Here is a 25,089-nt window from a genome sequence, read left to right on the forward strand (position 1 = left end):
ATGTGAAATCATATTTGTTCTGCTTGACAAAGATATTTTGTTTGAACTCCTACAGACCTGGCTCAGTCACAAAGAAGAATACAGAGGATATTTTAGCAAGGCTGTGTGAACTCTAGAAACAATTGTCCTCATAGCCTTAAGACTGAGCCATTGATTGATGGTGTCTGGGGAAGCCAAAGCCAGCAGTGTATTTCCCTCTGACTCTGTTCTGTGGGTGGTTTGCCTTCTCATTTGCTTACGCCTATTGAAATACTTTATGTACCTCCATCCTCAGCTTTGCAATGTTTCACGTGGCTGAACCTTCCTCACAAACCCCTGGGCATGGGAACCAGCCTTTGCTGTGGGGCTGAATCAAGCTCTAGCGGAGAGAATGCAATGTTCTTTCAGCATTTTTCTTCTCCATTGGAATGCAAGTTTCCTGCAGTTTTAGCTTCTAAAACAAGAACAATCAAATTCCAATTGTGAAGTGAGTCACTACCCACCCTGTTGTACAGGGGCTGAATGTTGGAATTAGACCTCACTTGGGATCCAGTTTATGTGGCCTTTGAGTTGCTTTACTGGCAGGACTCTTGAGTAACATGCTGCAGGTCAACTCCATGCTCATTCTGGAAAAACAACGCTAACAGAATGTGAGGCATAAGAGCCCATTGATATCTGGCAGTGTAAGAGCTGCTAGGATAATTTCCATACCACCTCTCAGAGTTTTGGACCCCTCCATGTTCTGCTCCAGAGATGACCCCTTCGGTCTCATACCACTAGCTATCCCCCTCTCTATGGCTGTGTCTACTCTTATGGTGGTGTGTAAACCACACAGGCCATGCCTACACTTTTCACCACCATGTGAAGCTACTAGCTGTATTGAAAGGCTCCAGCAGCAGGACACTACGCTGCTAAAAACAGCAGGGTAGATGTGGAAGACATTCCCTGGGCATGTAGAAAGCCAGTATATATAGATATATTCCCTGGGCATGTAGAAAGCCAGGGTATATACTTTGGGGTTCAGGTGCATAGGTTTCTCTGTTCTACTTCCCTGAGCCATGCCCCATCAACTACATGGCTGGTTATGCCCAAGCTAGCTGGGCATGCAGTGTCTGTATTCTACACACCGCAGTAAGTGTAGAGCTACCCAATAGGCAGAGCCCACAACTGTCTCCCTCCAGACTGGGGATTTAGGTTTGCAGTTCCCCTGCCATTCCCTGTGGTTATCCCAGCACATCTGATGTAGCTCAGCTCCTCCAGGTTCCATAATAGTGGAGTGCCAGTGATCAGCCAGCCTTCACAGAGTGCGGTACATTTATTTACAGAGTAAGTAGATAAAACAATAAAAGGTCTAACCACATGCTGTACTTACCAGAGATCCCCCATGTTCCACATGACGGTCAGGTAGATGACAAGGTCCTTCAGACCCTTCCAGCAGAGCTTGCCCTCTTGGACAAAGGCTCATGCCAGTATGCAGCTCATGAACAAGAGCCAGACCAGTCTTATGCCAAAAGCCTTTCTTTGTTCCTTGGGCCTGACCCAGTATATGTAAACATACCCAAGGGGTACCGGGGTGTTCTTTGGAGTTGTTTACCTGTCCTAGGCTGTGCTGTAATCACCTCCCACTGGTTGGAGCTCCTGGAGGGAAGCTCAGTGACCCTCCCCCATGGAGCTAGAATACACCTGTCCGGGCTTTTCTGAGATCATCCCTTTTTCTAGGTAACTCTCCCAGGAAATTGTACATCCTCCTGGGACATTAAAAATCCCTGTTTCTGTCAGTCATGCCCCAGCTGGATCCCCCAGCTCCTACTGGCTGTACTTGGGGAGCTGTAGGGTGGCAGCACCTGCGCAGAGGGAGCTCTGGCTGCAGAGTATCTGGGAGCTGTGGGGACAGGGCAGCTTGGGAGCACTGAGTGGCACAGTTTGTGCTTGAGGCTGGCAGCATCCAGTCACTTCCATACAGAAACCAGCTATGGAGTTCACCTCTGGGTGGGAGCAGGGTGGCTCCAGCTAGTACCACATAGTGCTTGCCAAAATCAATGCCCAGGACAGCCCCTGGAGCAGGGAGGAGCAAACAATGCCCTGGGTGAGGGCAGGCAGATATCCCATTGTTTTTTTACCTCTGAAGTGGCAACCCTAGGAGCAGAGACACATCACCTTCATTATTTAAAAGCATTTTAACTCTTCCCAAGACACTGACACCAGTGTAACTGAAAGTGTGAGTTTAAACCTGTATAGTTAAACTGATGTAAGTCCCTGTGCAGACACTCCTACTTCAGTTTCAGAATGGCTTATGTTGGGTTAGCTGAAGTTGCTTAGGAATTGCTAAATCAAAATCAGCTGTTATTCAACCAAAATCAGGATGTCCATATGGGGGCTTGCACTGGTTTAAAAACTGCTTTCAATTAAACTGGTGCAACTTACTTGTGCTGACAAGGCCTAAAGTTTCTACAAATCTAAATCAAACTTTGTCTCTCACTTTAATTCTTAACAATGGAAAGATTTATTTTTGTACCTGACTCTATACACTTGTGTTACTTATTAAATTCTATGCATCTTCAAATGCAAACACCGTCATGGGAGTTCTCATAGCGGTTCATGGATTCCCTCTTTTGTGTGCTGCAAATTCCCTCTGAGTCATGCGTCTGCTGTCAGGTAAAGGTGGAACTGCAATAAAAGTCCTGCAGCCTGGGGGGTAAAAGTGACATTTAGCAACTTCTGTGTAATCTTTTCTGCAGCAAGCTGCTTGCACAGACCCTCATGCTGCAGCTCTCGATTGTCAGTCTATAACCTAGCTGCACCTTAAAACTGACAGGGTAAAGGTAAAGAAAAATAAATGCGTCATTAAGCCAGCTGTGCAAGACAGTACGGGAGTATTTTGCTTTCCAGCACCTTGCTTGTTGGAACCCTGCACAGGCAGCCTGTATTGATCAGGCCTCAAAGTTTTGTCTGTAGCATTAATCCATTCTCCTTGCCAGTCAGCGCCCTGCCTCCCCGCAGGACAACCCCTCACTGGCTCACATCTTCATTTATTAAAATAGACCACATTTCAAATGACCTCTGCTTTGTACCAAGTTTGTCTCTCACTTTAATTCTTAACAATGGAAAGATTTATTTTTGTACCTGACGCCATACACTTGTGTTACTTGTTAAATTTTATGCATCTTTAAATGCAAACACCATCATGGGAGTTCTCATAGCGGTTCATGGATTCCCTCTTTTATGTGCTGCAAATTTCCTCTGAGGCATGCATCTGCTGTCAGGTAAAGGTGGAACCATATCAGATTGTACTCACCTTTAAATGTGGTGCTAAGGGTGATCCTGCACAGTACAGACCAATGAGCCTTATTTGAATATGAGGAAATGTGAATGAATTAGTCAAGCAAATATTTAGATACATGTATGATGAGGGGGATAAACTAAAATAGCTTCTGTAGGGCTCAGTCATGCCTCTTCAACTTATCAGGGTGCTGTGAAAGAGTTAATTAGAACAAGGAGAGTAGAGAACAGGTGGGTTTAATAGACTTCCAAAAGAGTTTTCCTAAAGTTCCTTACAACAGACTTTGAAGATGGCTTGGTAGCCGCACGGGCAAGAGATATGGTCCTGTCATGGATTGCTGGCTCCAGGCACCAACTCAGCAAGCAGATGCTTGGGGCGGCCAAGGGGAAGGGGCAGCACGTCAGGCTCTTCGGCAGCAATTTGGCGGCAGGTCCTTCCCTCCGAGAGGGACCAAGGGACCAGCCGCCGAATTGCCGCCAAAGAAGAAAGCAGCATGGTGGAGCTGCTGCCGATCACAATCGCGGCCTTTTCTCCTCTGCCCCTTGAGGCAGCAAAAACCCTGGAGCCAGCCCTGAAATGACCAGTTCTTAGCTTGGAGTGGAGTTAATAGCCAAGTCACCCTGGAAGCAGTGCTAGCTAGGCCTAGGATTGCTTGGTACCTTTCATTCATTAATGACCCACATGTGGGGGGGCGATTAGTGTGGAAAAATTAGCTGATGATAAAAATGATTAAGGCTCATCAGGAGTAGGACATATTGTGAGGAACTTCAGAGGGGCCAGCAGATAACTGGTCATTGTGAAAGAAATACAGCAGAGTGCTTACCTGCAGCTGGCAGATCTTGGGTTTTCCCAACCGTGTTGTGACAGCACTTTTCAATTCCAGAAAGAGACAGGCAGGGAAGGAGCCGACACAAACATGTACCAAAACCTGCCTCACAGAACTCAACCCGAAGCAATTAGCCAAGGCCAGCTGTTCCCAGTATAAGCACTGTCCAGGTCTAACTGTCATTGCCTACCACCCAGAAAACAAACCTGCCTGGCTCAGAGGGGGAATATTTGAATAGTTAACAGCTCAAGTTCTCACTCCGCAGTCTGTGTGAAATCACAGCAGCCAGTTCTCGCTGCTTGGTAGTGCAGAGAAATTGCTCTGTAGTCGTGATCAGAGGGGCTTATACCCTCTCTTTGGTCACCCAGTTTTGTGGTAGGTGTTAACCTCACACAGGGGCTGCAGAAGAGCTCTGCTCTCCCCATCTTTTCTGAGGTGAGAGAGTGTCACACAATTAAAACAGTTTCATGATTTTTTTGGTCTTTAATTTCCTCACAGGTCCAGGAGTCCAAGGTGACAGAAACAAAGATTAACGAGGCAAGGGAACACTACCGGCCTGCAGCAGCACGGGCCTCTCTGCTGTACTTCATCATGAACGACCTCAATGCCATTCACCCCATGTACCAGTTCTCTTTGAAGGTACTGCCCCCATGACTGACAAGAGCTCTCCCAGCTCCCCAGAGTTCTGCTGGACAGTTTAGTTACCTCATTAACATACTAAGATGGAATGAAATCTGTTTTCTTGGGCCAGGTGGAGGGGAGGGTATTCTAACTCCCACTATAAACGTAACCTAATCCCTTCTATTGCTTGGTTTTCATGGAGGTTGCTGTTATTTATGGCTTTCTAAAGGCACTTCATGGTTTTATTTTTATTTCAGTAGCATCTCAGAGTCCCAGTCCTCTACCAGAATCCCATTGTGCTAGGCGCTGTACAAACACACTACAGAAATATTCATAGATTCAAAGATCAGAAGGGACCATTATGATCATTTAGTCTGATCTTCTGTAGTTCACAGGCCAGAGAACTTTCCCCAAAATAATTCCAAAAGCAGATCCTTTAGAAAATGTCCAATCTTGATTTAAAAATTGCCAGTGATGGAGAATCCATCACAACCCTCGGTAAATTGTTGCAACCATTAATTACTTTCACCATTAAAAAAAATTATACCATATTTCCAATCTGAATTTGTCTAGCTTCAACTTCCAGCCACAGAATTGTGTTATGCCTTTCTCTACTAGATTGAAGAGCCCATTATTAAATATTTCTTTCCCATATAGATACTGTAATGAAATCACTTCTATCGTCTCTTTGTTAAGCTAAATTGATTGAGTTCCCTGTGTCTGTGTCACTATAAAACATGTTTTCTAACACTTCAGTTATTCTTGTGGCTCTTCTCTGAACCCTCTTCTATTTATGAACATCCTTCTTGAATTGTGGGAACCAGAACTGGAGACAGTATTCCAGCAGTGGTTGTATCAGTGCCAAATACAGACACAAAATAACCTCTCTACTTCTACTCAGTATTCCCCTGTTTACATATTCCAGGATTGCATTAGCTTTTTTGGCCACTGGGAGCTCATGTTCAGCTGATCATCTACCACAACCCCCAGATCACCTTCATAGTCACTACTTCTTAATCCCATCCTGTAAGTGTGGCCTACATCCTTTGTTCTCAGGTGTATACATTTACATTCAGCCATGTTAAAATGCATATTGCTTGCTTGCACCCAGTTTACCAAGCGATACAGATCACTCTGAAACAGTGACCTGTCCCCTTCATTATTTACCATTTTCCCAATTTTTGTGTCGTCTGCAAGATGGTCTTTCATATACATAGTGCACAGTCTACATGGCTAAGAGAAATAAGCTAACCCCTTCCAATGCTGTGAGTGATGGCTGTGCAGTGCAGTAGTGTGTGTTAGGTAGCAATAGTTTGATTAAAGATTGAAGTGTGGCATCCCTAGGGGTCAGCATTAAGTTTGCAGGGCATGATCTGTCTTGCTTAAACAAGATCCAGATCACAGCCCTCCAGGCCAGCTGCTAATTTATTGAACTCATCTGTTTTTTCTGTCCTTAAGTTCCCTTCTTTTGCCAGCCTGAGTGGACACAGAATCCAATCTTTGCTCTACACTGGGATTTAGAGTAGGAGATTTAGTTTCTTGGTATAGGTTAAAATGTGTGGCTACCTGTAAATTCATAGTTAATTGTTTCTTGGTTTCAAGTCTGGACATTGTTTCACCGGCAAGTTTCCTACTTTGACTGGTGGGGAAGGAGGTTACCTTTCAGGATGTCTGCTTGGTCAGTAAGCTCCTTGAGGCAGGGATTATTGTTGTGTTGTGTGTTTGTGCAGCACCTAGCACAATGGGGCCCTAGGTCATGACTAGGGCTCCTACCTGCTACTGCAATACAAATCATAATAATAATTAATCATTTTGCCTTGACAATATAACCCTCCAGAGTCTTCTTCATGGCCAGTCACATGGTGCCGAGAGGCTCTTCTGGGTCTTTTCCTGCAAAGGAGTCTATCAAAGAAGGACACATGTTTGGGCCATGGCAGCGTCGAAGCTTACTGCATAGGTCTCTCAGATGATAAGCGGTTCCAGTGTAAATATAACAATGCTACCTGCTCACAAAGGACAGGAGATGTTGTTTGGAGTCCAGCTGTATGAGAGTGAAGGGGAGTCTGCCTCCTAGTCTAGGACTTCTTCCAGACAGTTTGTAAACCCTGCTGAGTGAGCTTGAAACACCCCTTAGAGCCTTGAAGAGGGTTTCTCCAGCAATATATGGGGCTGATTCACATGCTGAGATTATTTTGTCAGGGAAATGTGCAGAGTACTTCCTTACAACTATACAGTTTAGTAGATCCATTCCACACATAACAGGTACAGGAACATCTGAGGTTTCACCCTTCATCCACTTCATCTGTACCTTGGGAGTTTTTTCAGTAACATGAACAGTGTATAAATACCTAGAAAATGATTCCTAAAATGTTTTTAACTAATACTTTATAATCTCTCATTATAATTTATCTTGTAGAGATGTGCAGTGATGTTTGCAAAATACTTCACAAATGATGTTATAACTTTAGCTACAAAACCCATTATAAATTGGCGTACATAATATTTACATGGGTCTCTGCACATGTTCTAACATGAAATTTACACAGGAAAATATATATTCTACAAATAATTGAGCAATAAAATATGAGCAATATTACTCTAATTTAGAACTGTATTGTTTTCTCTTTGCTTGGGCCTATAAAACCCTAAAAATAACTGTCTGTGCAGCCATATCTGGCTTGTTTAGTGTTATTAATTTGTACTGGCCTGGTTATTTCAGATTAGCTAGTTTCTATTTTATGGAGTCTTCCTATTTTTAACCAAGCTGTGGTTGGGGTTTTCTTCAGTAGAATTTGGTAATTTGCTAATGTGTTTTCTCCAGCACGCTCTGAAGGCTTTTGAGTCTTTTCTCATTTACATCAGAAATGTTTCATATTTTACTTAATAGCTTCCTCTTCAATGGATGTCCTGAGGGGACCTTATTGGGTTAATCTAATTCCCAGATCATTGGCTATCATCTACCCTTCCTCTATTGTCATTTCTGCTGAATCCAGGAAGTAAAAAGTCATATTTTTTTTTGGTTTTGGGGGAGGAGGGTTTGCACTTAAGGGAATTTGTTACCTTTATATTGCAATGAGACGTGATGTGGGATGTATGTTCTCCTGGAGACTCCAGTGTCTTTCAGCTCAATGTTAGCAAAACAGAGCTGTGTAATCCCTATGACAGATCATGTGAAATATTTCCATTAGACATTCTAATTCAGTGAGCCTGCCTATGTACTACCTTCTTGAACCCAAATGAGCATAATTTCATGGAGAATGTTGTTGTTTTAAGGCTGAATACTTCTCAAAGAGCAGCAAGTAAATGTTTTTGCCTTGGAAAAGAGAGAGAAAGAGAGAGAATGAAAAAAGCTGGTCCACGTCCTAGTGTCCAATCCGATTGCACAGCTGTTTAGAGCTGGCTGTTCATACCACTTGGTGGTTTGTTTTCTTTATGAGATAGAAAAAACTGAGTCCGTTTCAGCTGTGGGAATGTTACATACAATATTCAGGGCATTAAAAGAGTAATTATAAAGCATCATAGATCTTCCTCCTGTCCCCCCATCCAGGCGTTCAGTGTCGTGTTTCAGAAGGCTGTGGAGAGGGCCTCTCCAGACGAGAGCCTCAAAGAGCATGTTCTAAACCTGATCGACAGCATCACCTTCTCTGTGTTCCAGTACACCACCCGGGGGCTATTTGAGTGTGACAAACTGACCTACACCGCCCAACTGACCTTCCAGGTAAAGAACAGGAGCGGCATCATTTAGCTGGAATAATATGTGTGATAAGTCAACTTCTTGGCATTGCACACTGTCCGCCAGGAGAAAACCCAATCCCCATTCCTGCCCTTCAGCATATGTGCAGCTAAGGTATGTGGTCTGGGAAAGTTCTTTCCCCTTCTGCTTCTCTCACTGCTAACAATCACAGATGCTTTGTATCAGAGGGGTAGCGGTGTTAGTCTGGATCTGTAAAAGCAGCAAAGAATCCTGTGGCACCTTATATCTTGCTTGTGTATATATACCTGCCCCTGGAAATTTCCACTACATGCATCCGGCGAAGTGGGTATTCACCCACGAAAGCTCATACTCCAATACGTCTGTTAGTCTATAAGGTGCCACAGGACTCTTTGCTGCTTTTACAGATGCTTTGGTTCACATTGAGTTTGCAAATTACTGTTTGAGCAGTGATGCCTGTTGTGGAACTCAAGGAAGTGATGGGGAAGGTGGCCTTTGGGGACAGGCTGCTTGTATGTGGAGAAAGAGTAGTTGGTTTGCTGCTGCTGTTTTCATCTTAACTCTATTTTTAATGATCTGTTGGTATGTCAACAGCCCAGAGTTCAAGTCCTTTTTATGCCTACATATTGAAATGAAAATAAGTAAATAAATAGTGACTGCCATTATACTGTAAAATTGCTATAGAGCAGGGGTCAGCAACCTTTCAGAAGTGGTGTGCTGAGTCTTCATTTATTCACTTTAATTTAAGGTTTTGCGTGCTGGTAATACATTTTAATGTTTTTTAGAAGGTCTCTCTCTGTAAGTCTATATATTATATAACTAAACTAGTGTTGTATTGTAAAATAAACAAAGTTTTCAAAATGTTTAAGAAGCTTCATTTAAAATGAAATTAAAATGTTGATCTTACACCGCTGGCCCGCTCAGCCCGCTGCTGGTCAGGGTTTCTGTTCACCTAGACCGGCAGCGGGCTGAACGGGGCCTGCGGCCGGGACCCCGGCTGGCAATGGTCCGGCAGCCAGAACCTCAGACTAACAGCGGGCTGTGCGGGGCTGGCGGCCGGGACCCCAGACCAGCAGTGGGCTGAGCAGGGCTGGTGGCTGGGACCCTAGACTAGCAGCAGGCTGTGCAGGGCTGGCGGCCGGGACCCCAGACCGGCAGTGGGCTGAGCAGGGTTGGTGGCTAGGACCCCAGACTAGCAGCAGGCTGTGCAGGGCTGGCAGCCGGGATCCCAGACCGGCAGTGGGCTGAACCGCTCAGCCCACTGCCGCTCAGGGGTTCCATCCTGCCAGCTGGGATCTCGGCTGCTGGAGCTGCTCAGCCCGCTGACGGTCTGGGGTCCTGGCTCTGCCCACATACAATTAGTACCTACCTTGTCCCTGGTTCTGGCCCATTCTCTTCCTCTCTCTGCACTGAGCTGAAGGTGGGAGTGCCCTGAGCACAGGGCTGGGGGTGAAGGGTCTGGCCAGGAGCTAGAAATGAGAGAGGGGGCTTAGGGTTGGGGCAGGAGGTTTGGGTGTGGGGCACTTACCTGGGCAGCTCCCATGTGGTGTGAGGGGTGCAGGTGGGAATGTGAGTGAGGGTGCAGGGGCACCCGTTTGGTGCTCAGGGTGGGGGTGGGGATGGGCAGGGTGCATGGGATGGGGGGGGTGCCAGAGTCAGGGTAGGAGGGCTGGGGGCATGTGAGGGTGGTGCAGGTGTCAGGGCAGGGGGCGCTGGGTATGTGTGGGGGTGCCAGAGTCAGGGCTGGGATTGTGGGGTGGGGGGGGAAAGAAGTCAAGCAGAGGGCTGGGTGTGTATGGGGGGGTACAGGGTTCAGGGCAGAGGCCTGCAGTGTGTGCGGGGCTCAGTGCAGGAGCCGGGGGGTGGGGTGCTGGGCTGCAGGGCATGGGCCTGGGTCATGTACTGGGCTGCAGGGCTCAGGGCAGAGTTGCTTTGTTTATGTAACAGATGTTTACTGTACCTCATTGTCTCTAAGGTCATTCATTTTATGGCTAGAAGGAACCATTGTGTTTATGTAGATAACTCTTTAACCTCCTGCACAGCACAGGCCATAGAAGCTTACCTTGCAATTTTTGCATCAAGCCCACACCTTCTATTTGATCTATAGAATATCTTTGAGAAAGATCCCAGTCTTGACTTGGACTGCAAGTGATGGAGAACCAACCACATCTGTAAGGCTTCCTCCATGCCACAAGGGATTCCCAGCTGCTCTCTGTGGCCCCTTTGGACCTGGTCCACAGCCTCTCCCAGGTCCTGTTTTAGGACCTTAGCAATGTTGGGTCAGTGGACTAGGTGAGTCAGTGGACTCCATGTGTTTGTTCCAGCTCCTCAGTTTTCTACTCCACACCTCTGTGATGTATATTTTGCCAGCCCCGTTTGTCTGGTGGCAGTTTATACATTTTAGTCACACATTCTGGCATGTGATGACCCTTACAATGAATGTTCTAATCTGTTCTGCTGCACTCTGGGAATCCGAACAGCAGTGCTAAAGTACATCATTTGTTGGACATTGCAGATTCTTCTGATGAATAATGAAATTAACATGGTGGAGCTGGACTTCCTGCTTCGATATCCAGCACAGCCAGGAGTCACGAGTCCAGTGGAGTTTCTGTCTAATCTCTCATGGGGTGGCATCAAGGTAACTGTTTAACTTAAAATAAATGTCATCAATATCTCTTATTGATATCTCTGAATCAAAGTCCAGTGAAGTCAATGGGAATCTTTGTGTTAATTCAGTAGTCTTTGGATCAATTCCTCTAGCAGTCAATAGATGGAACACCAGCCACAGTCTAGAGCTAGCACAAAGTGTTGCTTTAGGAAAGTGATTTTCTCTGGTGGTGAAAGTAATTGGTTCTGTTCCTCACTCTGCCACTGGCTCCCTGCATCACCTTGGGGAAGTCACTTTCCCTCTCCATGCATCAGATTCCCCCTCTGTAACACTCAGCAGATCTGAGCAGTTACAATTTGTAAACACTTTGAGATCTTTGCTGGCCAGGTGCTATGCATGCTCAAGATGATATGGGCAATTTAAGGCTGAAACAAGTATCTCTGGCTGTGGTCCAGAGACTTGTGGTGCAGAGACTACTGCAGGAGGCTGTAGCCCCGACAATACCAGCTGATATGACCTTAGCAAGGCTTGTGCACAGGGACATAATGGAAGGGTCTAAGAGCTGCTGCGCTGCGGGGAGGGAAGGTGAAGGAATGACAGTTCTGGACTACCTGACTGCTTGCCAGTCAACCAGCATGGAACGTACTTCCTGCTTCAGCAGAGGGCTTAAACATATGCCTAACTTCAAGCATATGACTAGTCCACTGACATCAGTAGGTGACTCCTCTGCTTACTCTTACTGATGTATTTAAGTATCTTCCTGAATCGGGAACCATATCTATAGTTGCATTGCTGCTGATGAACAATCTCTGATAACTGTTGTAATCCAGGAATGTGATGAAGGTGTTTGTTTATGGTACTTTATGACACATCTCTACTGATGCCCATACAGGTGTTAGTTTAAAGCGTTTTGGGGCATGGCCATTGGGCTTTGCTGCACTGCAGTGGGTTCTGGAACTGCTATCTCAGATATTAATGACTTTCTGTGCTGGGGTAAGGTTGTACAATGTAGTGTGGGAACCACTGCTTCTGAGATCAAACACTCTTATGAACCAAGACAGACTTGAACTGGACTGGTGTTAAAAAACAGAGAACCCTGCTACCATCTTGATTACCCCCACCCCCATTTTTCATTTTTGGGAGACCATTGGATCAAAGCTTCAAGATTCAAAGGACCCATGGACTCATGGACCAGGCAGCTAATGTGCCCCACTCCACTCATTGTTAATACAGAAGATGGGCCCCCAGGGACTTCAGGTTCTAGCATTAACTTGGCCACAGACTGAGACCTGTCATCTCCATGGGCTGTACCTCTATATTAAAGATGTGAGTGGCTGAAATCTGCTCCATTGTACACATGCACTGAACTCTTTGCAAGTTGTCAGTGTTGTCCTCACTGCTCTAAGTTTTAATTAGCAGTGCCGTGCAAAATGGTATTGGAACTTTGAGGCCAAACTAGCCCTGCTCATTCTTGCAGAGATGTCGCATAATAATGAATGCATTTTTTAAAAATAAACACACGTCATCTGTTCTTCCATGGTTCAGTGGGGTGTTTTACATGTTCAGGCAGCAGCATTTTATTTTTGACCTTTTAAAAACAAATTCAGTGAATATTTAAGGTTAGTGCACAATAAAAACAGGTCAGTTTGTGAGCATAGCAAATTAACCCTTTTGTACCAAAATATTATATTGTGTAAACATCTCACTAAAAGTCTTAGTCCAGCTCATGAACTCTTTGTTACCAGATACTAAATAGCCATTCAGTTGTCCTTTGTGATCATCGTTTGCAGTATTGATTCTACTACAAATTATAGGCATGATGTAAACTGTATTGGTGTTTATGTTTCATTATTGTGTGGTGATTTATTAGCTTTTGAGGTTTTGGCAGTTGTGGTTACATAAGGAACAGTTCTCGTACAACCATTTTGTCACAGTCTGCTGTAATTAGGTTAATTAGTCATGGCTAAACTTTCCTTTCCTTTTATCAGGACGATTAATGCCGTAATAAATTGTTTCTTCAATAAAGCTTGAATAAAGTATATTTCAGACTCATATTTCAAATTCTAAATAGAATTTAGGTTTCTATTAAATTTTTTATGGGAACATTGAAAAGTTACTGTGCTAAGTGCTGCAGTTGCCAGAGGTTTCAGGCTAAGAGGGTTGTGCCAAAGGATATCTGACATTAATATCTGAGGCCCATTTGGGGCGGGCATAGTGACTTATTAACATGTGGGGGGACCTGGTGTACAAACAGCCTTGTCAGAATTAACGAGTATCATGACTTTATTGCTAATGCATGCGTGCTAATAATGCGGTACAGTTCTACAGCCCATTCCATCCAGTCATCTCAGACAGTCGTGATTTCTTCTTCATAGCTCCCTGTGAACTCGCCCAATGTTTCACAGAGCCATGGACAGAACTCAGGAGGCTTGGATCCCTGTTGCCCTCTTTAACCGTTGAACCAACTGGCACTGTATAAAATGGCAGCGGTCTAGGGCTGTGCACAGCCCTGTGCATGGTAATACTCAGGTTCCTCATTGCAACATTAAATTAAACATACTCCTACTTGACTCTGTTTTTGGGGTGCTTTGTGGAGGATCATCCCCCATTTTTCTTCCCTCCCTCCCTCAAGGCAGGATCCCCAGCTACCCATCCCTGAGGCTGTATTTCAGTGGAGGAGGGCTGGATGAGATTCCTTTCCAGACTCATCAACATCACTTCTTGGAGGCTAGAGGTAAAGATCACTTCATGCAGATTTGGTGCACTCCCAGCCCATCAGACACAGTTCAAAATGTAGTCTGATTGCTCATCTGTTCCCCAGGTACTTCACACATCCAAAACCTACTGTTCACAATTCTACTCAGAAAAGAGATGTAGAAATGGCACCAGGAGGTCAGTAGTCATTATGTCTCATTGATTCTAGAGCAAGTTAGCTTAGTTTATAATATTTTTTTTTCTAATTCCACATGTTGCACACTTAGCCTGGGATCCAAGAGTCAAGCTGAGCACTTTCCTTCTCAAAGATGCTTGAGAAGGAAAGTGCTGCTAATACATAGAGCCGTTAATACAATAGACCTGTGCCACTAATACATTAAGCTGTCCAGTTCCTCCATTACTTATGGTTGCTCACTAGTTGTGGTACTTCTTCCCAAGCAATGCCAGTCCTTTCAGTACCTTCTGTTACTGTCTTCTGCCAGTTCCTGTTTAGCCTTCCTTGCCTTCTCTTTCCTTGCTTTGGTACCCAATTCAATGCTCTCTTAGCATGTCTCCCATCTTCCATATGGTGTACACATCTCAACCACCTGAGCAGTCTTTCTTCGATACTTTGTAGCATGTCCTGTTCTGACAGCTCCCTTGTTCTTGTATTTGTTGTTTTGTATTTCTGAGATATTTGTAATATCTTCCTCAGCCGTCTGTGATGGGCAACATCCAATCTTTTTTTGTTAGCCATTGTCATCAGCCATGTCTCTGCTCTGTATACCCAGCACGCTTAGTACAATCGCATGGTATAATTGGAACTTTAGTTTGGTGTGGAGAACTCTGACCAGATGTTGTTGTTCATCCTTCCAGAAGTGGTGTTTGCATCTCCTTATCTCATACGAATATCTTTATCTGAGTCACCTTTGAATGTCATCACATTCTCCAGGTAGCAGAACTCATCTACCTATTTGTTTTCTTTTCTATTCATGTACAACTTTGCATCTGTTGTCCACTTTCCTGCCTACATAATCTTGGTTTTCTCTGCATTTACTTTCAATCCAATTTTTGTTGCTTCCTTTTCTACCTCTGGTGTAAAGGCAATCATTCCATTCCATGTCATATTTAGTAAAGCAATGTGGTTGGCAAGTCAAGGTCATGTAACTCATTTTGGCTAATGCATTTTACCCTGTCCATTATGTCTTTTGTTTTCAGCTAATGCACAGCGAATTGGTCATAGCACACACCCTTGTCCAGTCACACTATCAAACCACTCAGTCAAGCCTGTATCTGATCTTACTGCTCATGTACTTCCATCATATAAACTCCTTATTACGTTGGCCAATGTATCTGGTATTCCATAGTTGCTAGCCATATTACACAGGTTCTCTGTGTCGACACCATTGAACACTTTCTTAAAGTTGATTAAGATGGATTTTTGATGATCTGTCAGAGTGAATATCTGTTCACAATATAATCTACCTGGCTAGAACGCAGCCCGTTCTTCTCGTAATATTTCATTCACTAACTGCTTCATGCTGTTCAGCATAACAGTAGCAAATACTTTACCTGGGACTGATAACATTGCAATACTTGTCCAGTTCCTGCACTGGGTAAGATCACCCTTTTTTGGGTAATGCCTTAATAGTACCATCTTTCCATTCCTGAGGACCATGTTCTGCTTGAATTCTGTCAACCCCAGGGGCTTTCTCCTGTTTGAGGCCTTTGATGGTGTCTAGTGAGGCAGAGTAGTCTCCCTCCAGTATGGAGATGGTTAACTCCCCTTGGTGGGCACAGCTAACTCCATCCCAACCTCCTCATAGGAAGCACAGAGACAGGGCAGGAAATATAAAAGCAAGGCCCCACAGCTCAGTTGGGGCTGGACTAGGGAAAGAGGCAGATGTTATTCCCAGGGAGCTGAGCCCTCAACTGAACCTACGATCGACAGTGGAGAGAACAGGCAAACCACTGCCCCAGGAGACAGAAGACCATGGAGAGACACTGGAGGAAGGGCCGCCTGACGGTGAGACTGAGAGCCAAGTCTCAGTGGCGACAGAGCAGTGCCAGCAGCAGCTGGTAGGAAATAACCCAGGGAAGCAAGATGTTGGTCCAGTTGTGCTGCCAAGACATGAAGCAACAGCCACACATTTCCATACTGACCCTATGGCGGGATTGCCAGTCACTTCTAGGGCCATGGGCTGGGACCCAGTGGAGTAGGGTGGACCCGGGTCCGCCTATCCTTGATGCCAGTCCCACACGTGGTGCTGGCTGTGCACTCACCTTAGGCCAGAAGGCCTGAAGCATAGACTGTTGCTGTTTCCCCTGGCCTGGAGGCTGAGGGCAATAGACTGTTTAAGTGTTCCACTCATGCTCACCTGTCAGAGCCACAGACTGTGGTTGTTTGCCCCAGCCTGGAGGCAGAGGGCTATAGACTGGTTAAGTGCTTAGCCCATGCCCAGGGGTGAGACCGGGAGGCTGACGCTACCACCTGACTGGAAGTGTGCCGAATCCTCCTGTGAGAGACCTGAACTACTACTAGGCCACTTTGCACAATTGCAGGTTAAGACCCCACCCAATGAATTTCTATGCCAACTTCTTGATGCGACCGGAAGGGGGTACCATCATCCTGAGAGGGAAGAGTGTTGCATGGCTGTTTTAATTTCATCAGGTTTTATTGGTTCCTCTTCTATTTCTAATTTAGCATTGGCATTTCTTTCAAATCTGTCCATGATCATCAGCTCTGGACAGTTCAATATAGAATAGAAATGTTCTTTCCATGATCTGACTTGTTCTTCATGCATTTTCAATGTTTGTCCATGAGAGTCCCTGATGGGCATCATCTGCGTTGGTTTGGTTCTTTCTTAGTGGCCCTTCATTATTCTATAGAACTTTTTGAAGTCTCTTCTCTGTGCTGCTGCTTCTGCCTCTGCAGCCTTCTCCTGAGTCCCAGGCATTTCTATCTTGCCTATATCTCTTCCTTATCTTGCTCATTTTCTCTGTATCTTGCATCCACCCGTAAGAGTTCTGCCTGTGTCTTGCACTGTTCCTTTTTTACCTTCAGAGCTAACAGCTCATCAGTCACTACCTCTTTTCCAGATGTAATCCATGCATCTTTCTTCTACCCTCTTTAGTGGCCCACTTCCTTCTCTGCTGTCTCAACTACCGTCTTCTTCCACATTTTCCTCCCACTTTTCTTGCCACTTCCACTTCTTTCATGTAGATGAAACTTTACTGCAACAGAAACTGTTCAGTTAAGTTAAACCAAACGTTGAGGACTGTAGGTGCAGAGGGAGCTAAAAACCTAAATATGACAGATCTCAGCAAAAGCCAAATGGATGCAAAGATCTTGAGACATTGAATCCTGATGAGTAAATTATAAAAGAGCAGGCATGTGGATCATACATACTTTAATATGTAATCTGGCACAGGATACATGAGAAAAGAAAAAATACCATCTGAATATACTTGGTGTTGCTGAGACGAGATGGGTAGGGAGTGGCAAGATGGTGTCTGATGATGCTATGTTCTTATACTCAGGAAGAGGAATGCATGAAGTAAGTGTAGGAATTATGCAGGATAACATCACATTGAAGACCCTGCTGTTTTGGAAGCTAGTCAACAACAGAATAACAATAACCAGGCTGCAAACAAATGCAGCAAGTGACATTGAAAAGGACACATTTTGCAAGCAGATGCAGCGAATATTGACTCATGTGCCTAAACATGACACCAAGTTGATGATAAGTGTGCAACAACTGCACTGTCTCGGAAGGAGTCATGAGTGCAGCAGTGGAAGGCATCTGAACTGATCATGGCGAATGGCTCTTGAATCTCTGTGGCACAAACATAGGAGGCAGTCTGTTCCAGAACAAGAGGATTCAGAAGCCCACATGGAGATCGCCAGACAATGTGACTGTGATGGATTTGGTCACAGAAACTCCCTCAAGACTGTCACTAGATGTGCTGAGATACCACTGAGAACAAAACCTCTTGCCAGAAGAGGCTTCTCTTCATTTCTGTCTTGCTGAGTTACACTTCAGTCAGCTTCAGCACAGACTCAGGGATTGAGCCACACCTATCTTCAGTTCACTGAAACAGAGATCCACTCAGCTCAGGGGCTTCTTAGTTAACAGAGACTTTCCCAGCATCCAGTATTCAGTCTTTCTGGGAGCCAAACCCTGAATAAATCTGTTTTACTCTGTATAAAGCTTATATAGCATAAACTCATAAATTGTCCATCCTCTATAACACTGATAGAGAGACATGCACAGCTGTTTGCTCCCTCAGGTATTAATTACTTAACTCTGGGTTAATTAATAAGCAACAAGTGATTTTATTAAGTATAAAAAGTAGGATTTAAGTGGTTAAGTAATAACAGAACAAAGTAAGGTTTCAGAGTAGCAGCCGTGTTAGTCTGTATCCACAAAAAGAACAGGAGTACTTGTGGCACCTTAGAGACTAAGAAATTTATTTCAGCATAAGCTTTTGTGGGCTACAGCTCACTTCTTCGGATGCTGGTTCCATTCTGTGCATCCAAAGAAGTGAGCTGTAGCCCACGAAAGCTTATGTTGAAATAAATTTTCTTAGTCTCTAAGGTACCGCAAGTACTCCTGTTCTTCTTAGAACAAAGTAAGTTACCAAACAAGACAAAACAGAACACGCAAGTCTAAGCCTAATACATTAAGAAACTGATTACAGATGAAATCTCACCCCAGAGATATTCCAATAAGCTTCTTTCACAGACTGGACTCCTTCCTAGTCTGAGTTCAGCAATTACTCACACCCTCGTTGTTACTGTCCTTTGTTCCCGTTTCTTTTAGGCATTTCTTGGGGGGTGGAGAGGCATTCTCCTGAGCCAACTGAAGACAAAATGGAGGCATTTCTAGGGCCTTTTATATTCTCTTTCTTGCGGGCGGAAACCCTTTTGTTCTCCTGTGCAAAATCACAGCAACAAGATGGAGTTTGTATCCACCTGGGCAAGTCACATGTCCATGAATAAGTCAGCTTTTTGCAAGCTAATGCCATTGTTTACATGTTAGCTTGAACGTTCATAGGAAAGCTCAGATGTGGATTGGCATCTCCCAAAGTCCTTTGTCAGTTAAGTGTTTCTTGATTGGGCACTTACTGAGAATAGTCCAAATGCTTCACTGAGGCTACTTAGAATCAAACACATTGAGATACAAATACATAGCCAATATTTATAACTTCAAATAAAAAAATGATACACACATACAGACAGCATAATCATAACCAGCAAACTACAACCTTTCCATATCACTTGACCTCCTCTGTACAAGTTCTGGTGCAACCATAGGACCCTGGTTGCAACAATGATCTATATCGTCACAGTGACTGTCAACCAAATAAACCATATGGATATCTCAGAGATAGCACCTTCTGTGTGGGATGTCAGAGCCAGCAGAGGAGCAGGTGTTGGCTCAGATAATTATCTTTAGTGGCACATTACAACTTAAACTCAAAAAAGATCACAGAGATGAACAAAAAGAGTGTTATAGCAGTAGAGGATTTCAGTGACAAAGAAATGCAGATCAGACTCCAGATTGCCTTTAGCAACTATTACAGTGTTTTGCAGGACCCGGCTGATGCTGAAATTCTCAAGCATCAGAACTGGTAATAAAACTGCTTCAGTTATAGTCCCAATGGTCACATGCCCTGAAGCCCAGTCTGGGTCTGGATCAAGAAGAAAAGGGATTGGAATCTGTAGTACAGAGTTTATTAGAAAATATCTTGATTTTTGCATGTCTCTGTAGTTAGCTTTAAATATGAATAATTAGGCAAGAAACTTTATTAAGAAGGAGTTAAGAGGAAATGCTAATCTTTCTGCATAAAACATTCTTTTGAAATAATAGATGAATCAGTCTGACTTGGGTGAAATAAGGGGGAATGGGGCAAAATCAGTCTTATGATGGAAAGAAGCTAGCTATAACAGGGTGCAAAAAAGAACTAGATAAGTGCATGGAGAGTAGGTCCATCAATGGCAATTAGCCAGGATGGGCAGGGATGCTGTCCCTAGCCTCTGTTTGCCAGAAGCTGGGGATGAGTGACTGGGGATGGATCACTTGATACTTGTTCTGTTCATTCCCTCTGGGGCACCTGACATTGGCTGCTGTCAGAAGACAGGATACTGGGCTAGATGGACCTTTGGTCTGACCCAGTATGGCCGTACTTATTCAAGCGATTGCTCGTGTGTATTTCACAATAGGTGTGTGTACTCGCCACGTGCACTGGTACTGGAAGTTTTCCCCCTAGCAGGCAAGGTCCTGGAAAAGATGAAGATGGACAAGGCCCGGGTCATTCTGATTGCCGAGGCATGGTCTCAACAGCATTGGTATGGACCCTCATGGGTCTGGCATTCGCCCCGCTGTGCTGTTGCTGTCCAGCCCAGACCTGATCTCCCCTTAGCAGTACCCATAGGCTCTGGACCAGGGCCACTCAGCCATCGTGGCTGCTCAGTAGTTAGGTAGGAAGGAAAGGACGTGCTCTGAAGGGGTTCGGCGCATCCTCCTAGAAAGTAGGCGGCCCTCCATGTGTGAGCCTACTTGGCAAAGTGGTCTCGTTTTCCAGATGGGCAGACAAGCGGGGTGTTTCCCGGGTGGCCACCCCAATCCAGCTTATCCTGGACTATCTCCTTCACCTTAGAGCCCAGGGCCTGATGCCCTCGTCAGTCAAGGTGCACCTGGTGGCCATATTGGTCTTGCATCTGACAGTGCAGGACCACACTGTATTCTCCCATGCTAAGTCTGGCCGATTCCTTAAGGGTTTGGATCGTCTCTTCCCATATGTTAGGCTCCCAGTCCTGCAATGGGACCTAAACTTGGTGTTGGCCCGTCTCATGGGGCCCCTGTTTGAACTGCTAGCCACGTGCTCCTGGTCACACCTCTCATGGAAGGTGGCCTTCCTGGTTGTGATCAGCTAGGCGGGTCTCAGAGCTCAGGGCCCTGATCTCCGAGCCCCCGTACACAGTGTTTCACAAGGATAAGGTCCAGCTCCTCCCACACCCCTCGTTCCTCCCAAAGGTGGTCTCCGCCTATCACATGGGTCAGGACATTTTTTGCTGGTCCTCTGCCCCAAGCTCCATGCGTCTAGTGAGAAGCGCTGCCTCCACACTCTGGATGTGAGATGTGCTCTGGCCTTTTACCTGGAGTGGACTAAGTCATTCAGGAAGTCCTCACAAACTGTTCGTTGCCTTGGCCGAGTGCATGAATGTCAGACAATCTCCACTCAGTGGCTCTCCAACTGGATCACCTCATGCATCTGTTTGTGTTATGACCTGGTGGGAATCCCTCCACCACCAATTGTGAAGGCACACTCGACTTGGGCGCAGGCCCTGTCAACTGCCTTTTTGGCCTACGTCCACATTCAGGACATTTCTAGGGCTGCCACGTGGTTTTTAGTTCACACATTCACCTCACACTATGAGATCGTCTCCCAGACCAGGGATAACGCCGGGTTCGGCAGAGCTGTACTCTGTCTTGAGAATTTGTGAACTTCTACCTACCTCCAGAAGATAAAGCTTGGAATCATTTATTGTGGAATACACATGAGCAATCACTTGAAGAAGAAAAGACGGTTACCTTTTCCATAAGTGGTGTTCTTCAAGATGTGTTGATCATGTCCATTCCACATCCCGCCCTCCTTCCCTTCTGTCGGAGTTGTCTGGCAAGAAGAATCTGAAGGTGGGGGGAGTGCACAGCGCTCCTTATACTGCACCATGGAGGTGCCAATCCAGGGGTCGCTGGGGCATTCCCCTATGGGTACTGCTAGGGGAAAAACTTCCAGCACTGGTGCATGTGGCGAGCACACACACTTATTGTGGAATAGACATGAACAACACATCGTGAAGAACACCACTTATGGAAAAGGTAACCGTCTTTTCTTCAACTGAACTAGAGAGAGATTAGTATTTCTCCACAACACAGCAGCCAAATCATAGGAAACATGTGATCTCCTGTTAATGTGGCTTTTTACAATTCAGATTATTCTGTGGCTTAGGATAAAAATGTATATATGTCCTCCGTTTTCATGGTGCAGTGGATCAAAATCAGCTCCTTTTAGAATAACTTGATTGTAGGTCGCAGACCAGAGCCACTCAGGGTACGTATATATTGTAGTAAGAGATGTGATTGCAGTATGTGCATACCTCAGCTAGCTTTGTTCCAGCTAGCTTAAGTAACAATAGCAGTGAAGCCACCACAGCACAGGCAGCAGCAGGGTACAAGCCAGCCAGGACCCTGGATATATACTCTAGGGGCTAGCCTGTGCTGTGACACCTTCACTGTTACTGTTGTCTGAGCTAGCAGATCAAAGCTAGCTCAGGTATGTCTACATGTGCTGCACTCATGTCTCTGACTGCAGTGTAGACATACGCTCAGCCTGGGGCTGGATGGTGGAAATTGGCCTTTATGTACCCACGGTGGAGAAATCCCACCTGTGCTGTGTCCACTGCTGCTCCCCCTCATGTGTTCTGTTGGTGGGAGGGGACAGCTTTAAGTCCTACCTTGGTCTTCCTGGGTGAAGATGCTGAATTACCTCATGCTCCAGCTGCCACATCCCTTTTTTTGGGAAACACTCATTTTTCTCCCATCTCAATTCTTCCCTCTCCCCATCATTGTCAGCCCCAGGTGGACTCTCTGCCACCATCACCCTCTGCTAGGGCTGTAATAAATATTGTTTGACTCTGAACTCTTCTCTTTTAACCCTTTCTCCACCTATGCAATCCTGTGCCTGTTGACTCTACCCAGGCAGTTTTTGGTCTTCTTTATGTAGATGCCATTGTCCAAGTCTGATTTCTTTTGTGGTATTTTCTGCAGCCTCTATTTCTTACTGAATGCAAATGCATCCCATAGGATAAGTAAAACTTATTATAATAAGTAAGAATACACCTGGCCAACTAGGATTACTTTTTCATCCCAATCACTCCCATCATCTCTTTCTGAAAAGGAAGAATTTTCATTATGTAGATATGAAAAAGGAACTGAAAGGATATAGTTTAATAAATGTGATGTCAAATAATAAGCTCTAAGTATGAATTCAGCTTTCGAGGAGAACAGCAGTAGTCAAAGTAGCATATTAACTCCATATTTATAATTTTGCAAAATGCAGATGATAAGATTGTGCACGTGGTTTATGAGATAAAATACTGAATCGTATATTTTGCATTTAAGAAAAAACTGCTTTCTTGACAAAGGAATTGAAGACTCTTCTTTGCTTCTCGCTCTGAGTACTTTTTAGTCACTTAAATTATCCATTCTTTGCAAAGATTCATTTTGACACAAACTGCTGCATATATATAATGCACATTATGTTCTTTGAAAAACTGCCAGGGCCTTTTGATCAAGTGGGTCAGATATAAAAGGCTTGCAGCTCATTGGCTATATTGTATGTTCAAAATATTAATGACAGAGTATCGCAGTCTTAATTAAATCCGTTCCATTTACTCCAATAAATATGTAAGGGTATTTATTGGAATATCTTTGATATAACACTGTAAAGCCCAGTGGCCGAGGCAGGGTAAGGGGCAGTCCAGAGTAGTGGTCAGGTGTGTGTGGGTGGTCAGGTAGCCGGAGGTCAATCAGTATCAGATGTGTCCAGTGCAATCATCACAGTTCTCACAGGGGTCGATAGCCAGAAGATCCAATCCAAGGGGCCAGGTCAGTGAGTTAAGGATGTGAGGTCAGGTGAGGCAGCCAGGCAAGGCAGTCTATGCAACAGCCTGTAGCTCAGACAGCTTTCTCTTCCTGTTGGGGTCTTTGTATGATCCATATATCCAATGAGAATGATGTCTCTGCAGCCAAACAGGGGCCTGGAGTGTGGCTGCTGTGGGTCTGTAAGCCTTTAGCACTAAGGCTGTTGGTCAGAGGCAGTGGCTCAATGTGCTGCTGTGGCATGGAGGCTGTCTAGAGACTCAGCAAGCCTGGGTTCAATATTGGTATCCTCACATCACCCCATTCCCTTGGGGGTTCCAAAGAACTGGATTTATCCAGGTGAAAGGCTCCAGTCTTTTCAGGAGTGTGCACAGAATGGTTTTGTTCCCAGAACTGCACCTGTGGCCTGTACCTTTCCCACTCAACAGGTAACATATCTTTCTTCTTCATATATGGGAGCCTAGCATCTGTTGGACTAAGTACTACTGTCATCTAGGAGGTTGTATGCAGTGTTGTTGTAGCTGTGTTGGTCCCAGGATATTAGAGAGATGAGGTGGGTGAGGTAACAGCTTTAGTAGTGCTGTATATCTCATAAGACATCATTGATTAGATGCTGAAAGATCACGGCTATGTTAGTAAGTCTGAAATGCACCAGTAGATATTTAAAGGGGCCATACCGACTACTTGAGCAGATTCTACTAGATTGTATGCCCCTCTGATGTCTAACTTGGTGAATACCCAGGCTGCTCCTACCTGGCCCAGGACCTCTGGGCTCACGGTAGTGAATATTGTTTCCATATGGTAATTTTATTTAGGGTATGGCAGTCCACACATTTTTCTTAAGGAGCCATCTTTCTTCTTCACGAAGTGGACAGGGGCCTTGGCTGGGAGCATAAAACACAGTTTCTGAAACCTGGGCAAGGTGTCCAACCTGCAGTTCTGGTGGCTTGAGCTTGAAAGTCAGGAGGTAGTTGTCACAGCAAAACTTGGAATGAAATGCCACAGTGTTCTGACACCAAGAGATATGAGGGTCATGTTTTGTTAACCATGGGATTCTTGAGTATCCAAGGAAAGGGTGGGGACCAGATCAGGTTAAACTGAAGAAGCTCATGGTGCTCCTCAGCCATCGCCTCCAAAACTGTAGTTTCTTGACCGATGGGGCCGGAGGCAAGCAGTGATCCATCGTCCATCTCAACTAAATCAGTAGCGTTCTTAGGCTGTATTGGTAGGCCTGGTAGCATCCATGAAGTTATTGCCAGCCACAGAGTCAATCAGGACCTTCTCGGTGGGACGTACCTGTCCAGAAACCCGGAGCTGGAGTTGTAGAGTTGTAGGTGTGGGACATTTTCAAGATGTCAGGCCAGGCACCTGGAATAGGTTGCTGGAGGGAGCTTTGTGGAGTTTTCCCAGTGTTGCCCAGGCTTGACCCCCTTAACAAGGCTGGGTATGGTCATTTCCCAGAATCATGCAGTTCAGGGACTTGTTAGGACAGACATACACTACATGGCTGGTGCCAGCACTGTAAAAATATAAGTTTTCATGCTGTTGGCATTCCCATTTGGAAGGGTCTGGTCAGGACGGTCAGGCCTGTGTTCACCTCCTTGGGGAAGGAAGCCTTTCCAAGGGTTGTGGACAGTGTCTGGATGTGGGATTGAATCCATTTCCTCTCAAGTCACTGCTCACTAAGTCAGGTGTTGCTTC

General features: G+C 45.1%; 1 protein-coding gene across 5 annotated transcripts in view; it reads left to right on the forward strand.

The window, feature by feature from the left end:
* DNAH9 (dynein axonemal heavy chain 9) overlaps positions 1 to 25,089 on the forward strand; it is a 396,459-nt gene that overhangs the window by 284,977 nt on the left and 86,393 nt on the right. For all 5 annotated transcript variants that reach the window (XM_075071725.1, XM_032803600.2, XM_032803609.2 and 2 more), the window contains 3 exons: positions 4,584 to 4,724; positions 8,254 to 8,424; positions 10,934 to 11,056. In XM_075071725.1, the coding sequence (XP_074927826.1) occupies positions 4,584 to 4,724; positions 8,254 to 8,424; positions 10,934 to 11,056 (435 nt within the window). The remainder of the gene's footprint in view (positions 1 to 4,583; positions 4,725 to 8,253; positions 8,425 to 10,933; positions 11,057 to 25,089) is intronic.

The sequence above is a fragment of the Chelonoidis abingdonii genome, chromosome 13 (assembly GCF_003597395.2).
Source record: "Chelonoidis abingdonii isolate Lonesome George chromosome 13, CheloAbing_2.0, whole genome shotgun sequence".
Lineage (NCBI taxonomy): Eukaryota > Metazoa > Chordata > Testudines > Testudinidae > Chelonoidis > Chelonoidis abingdonii.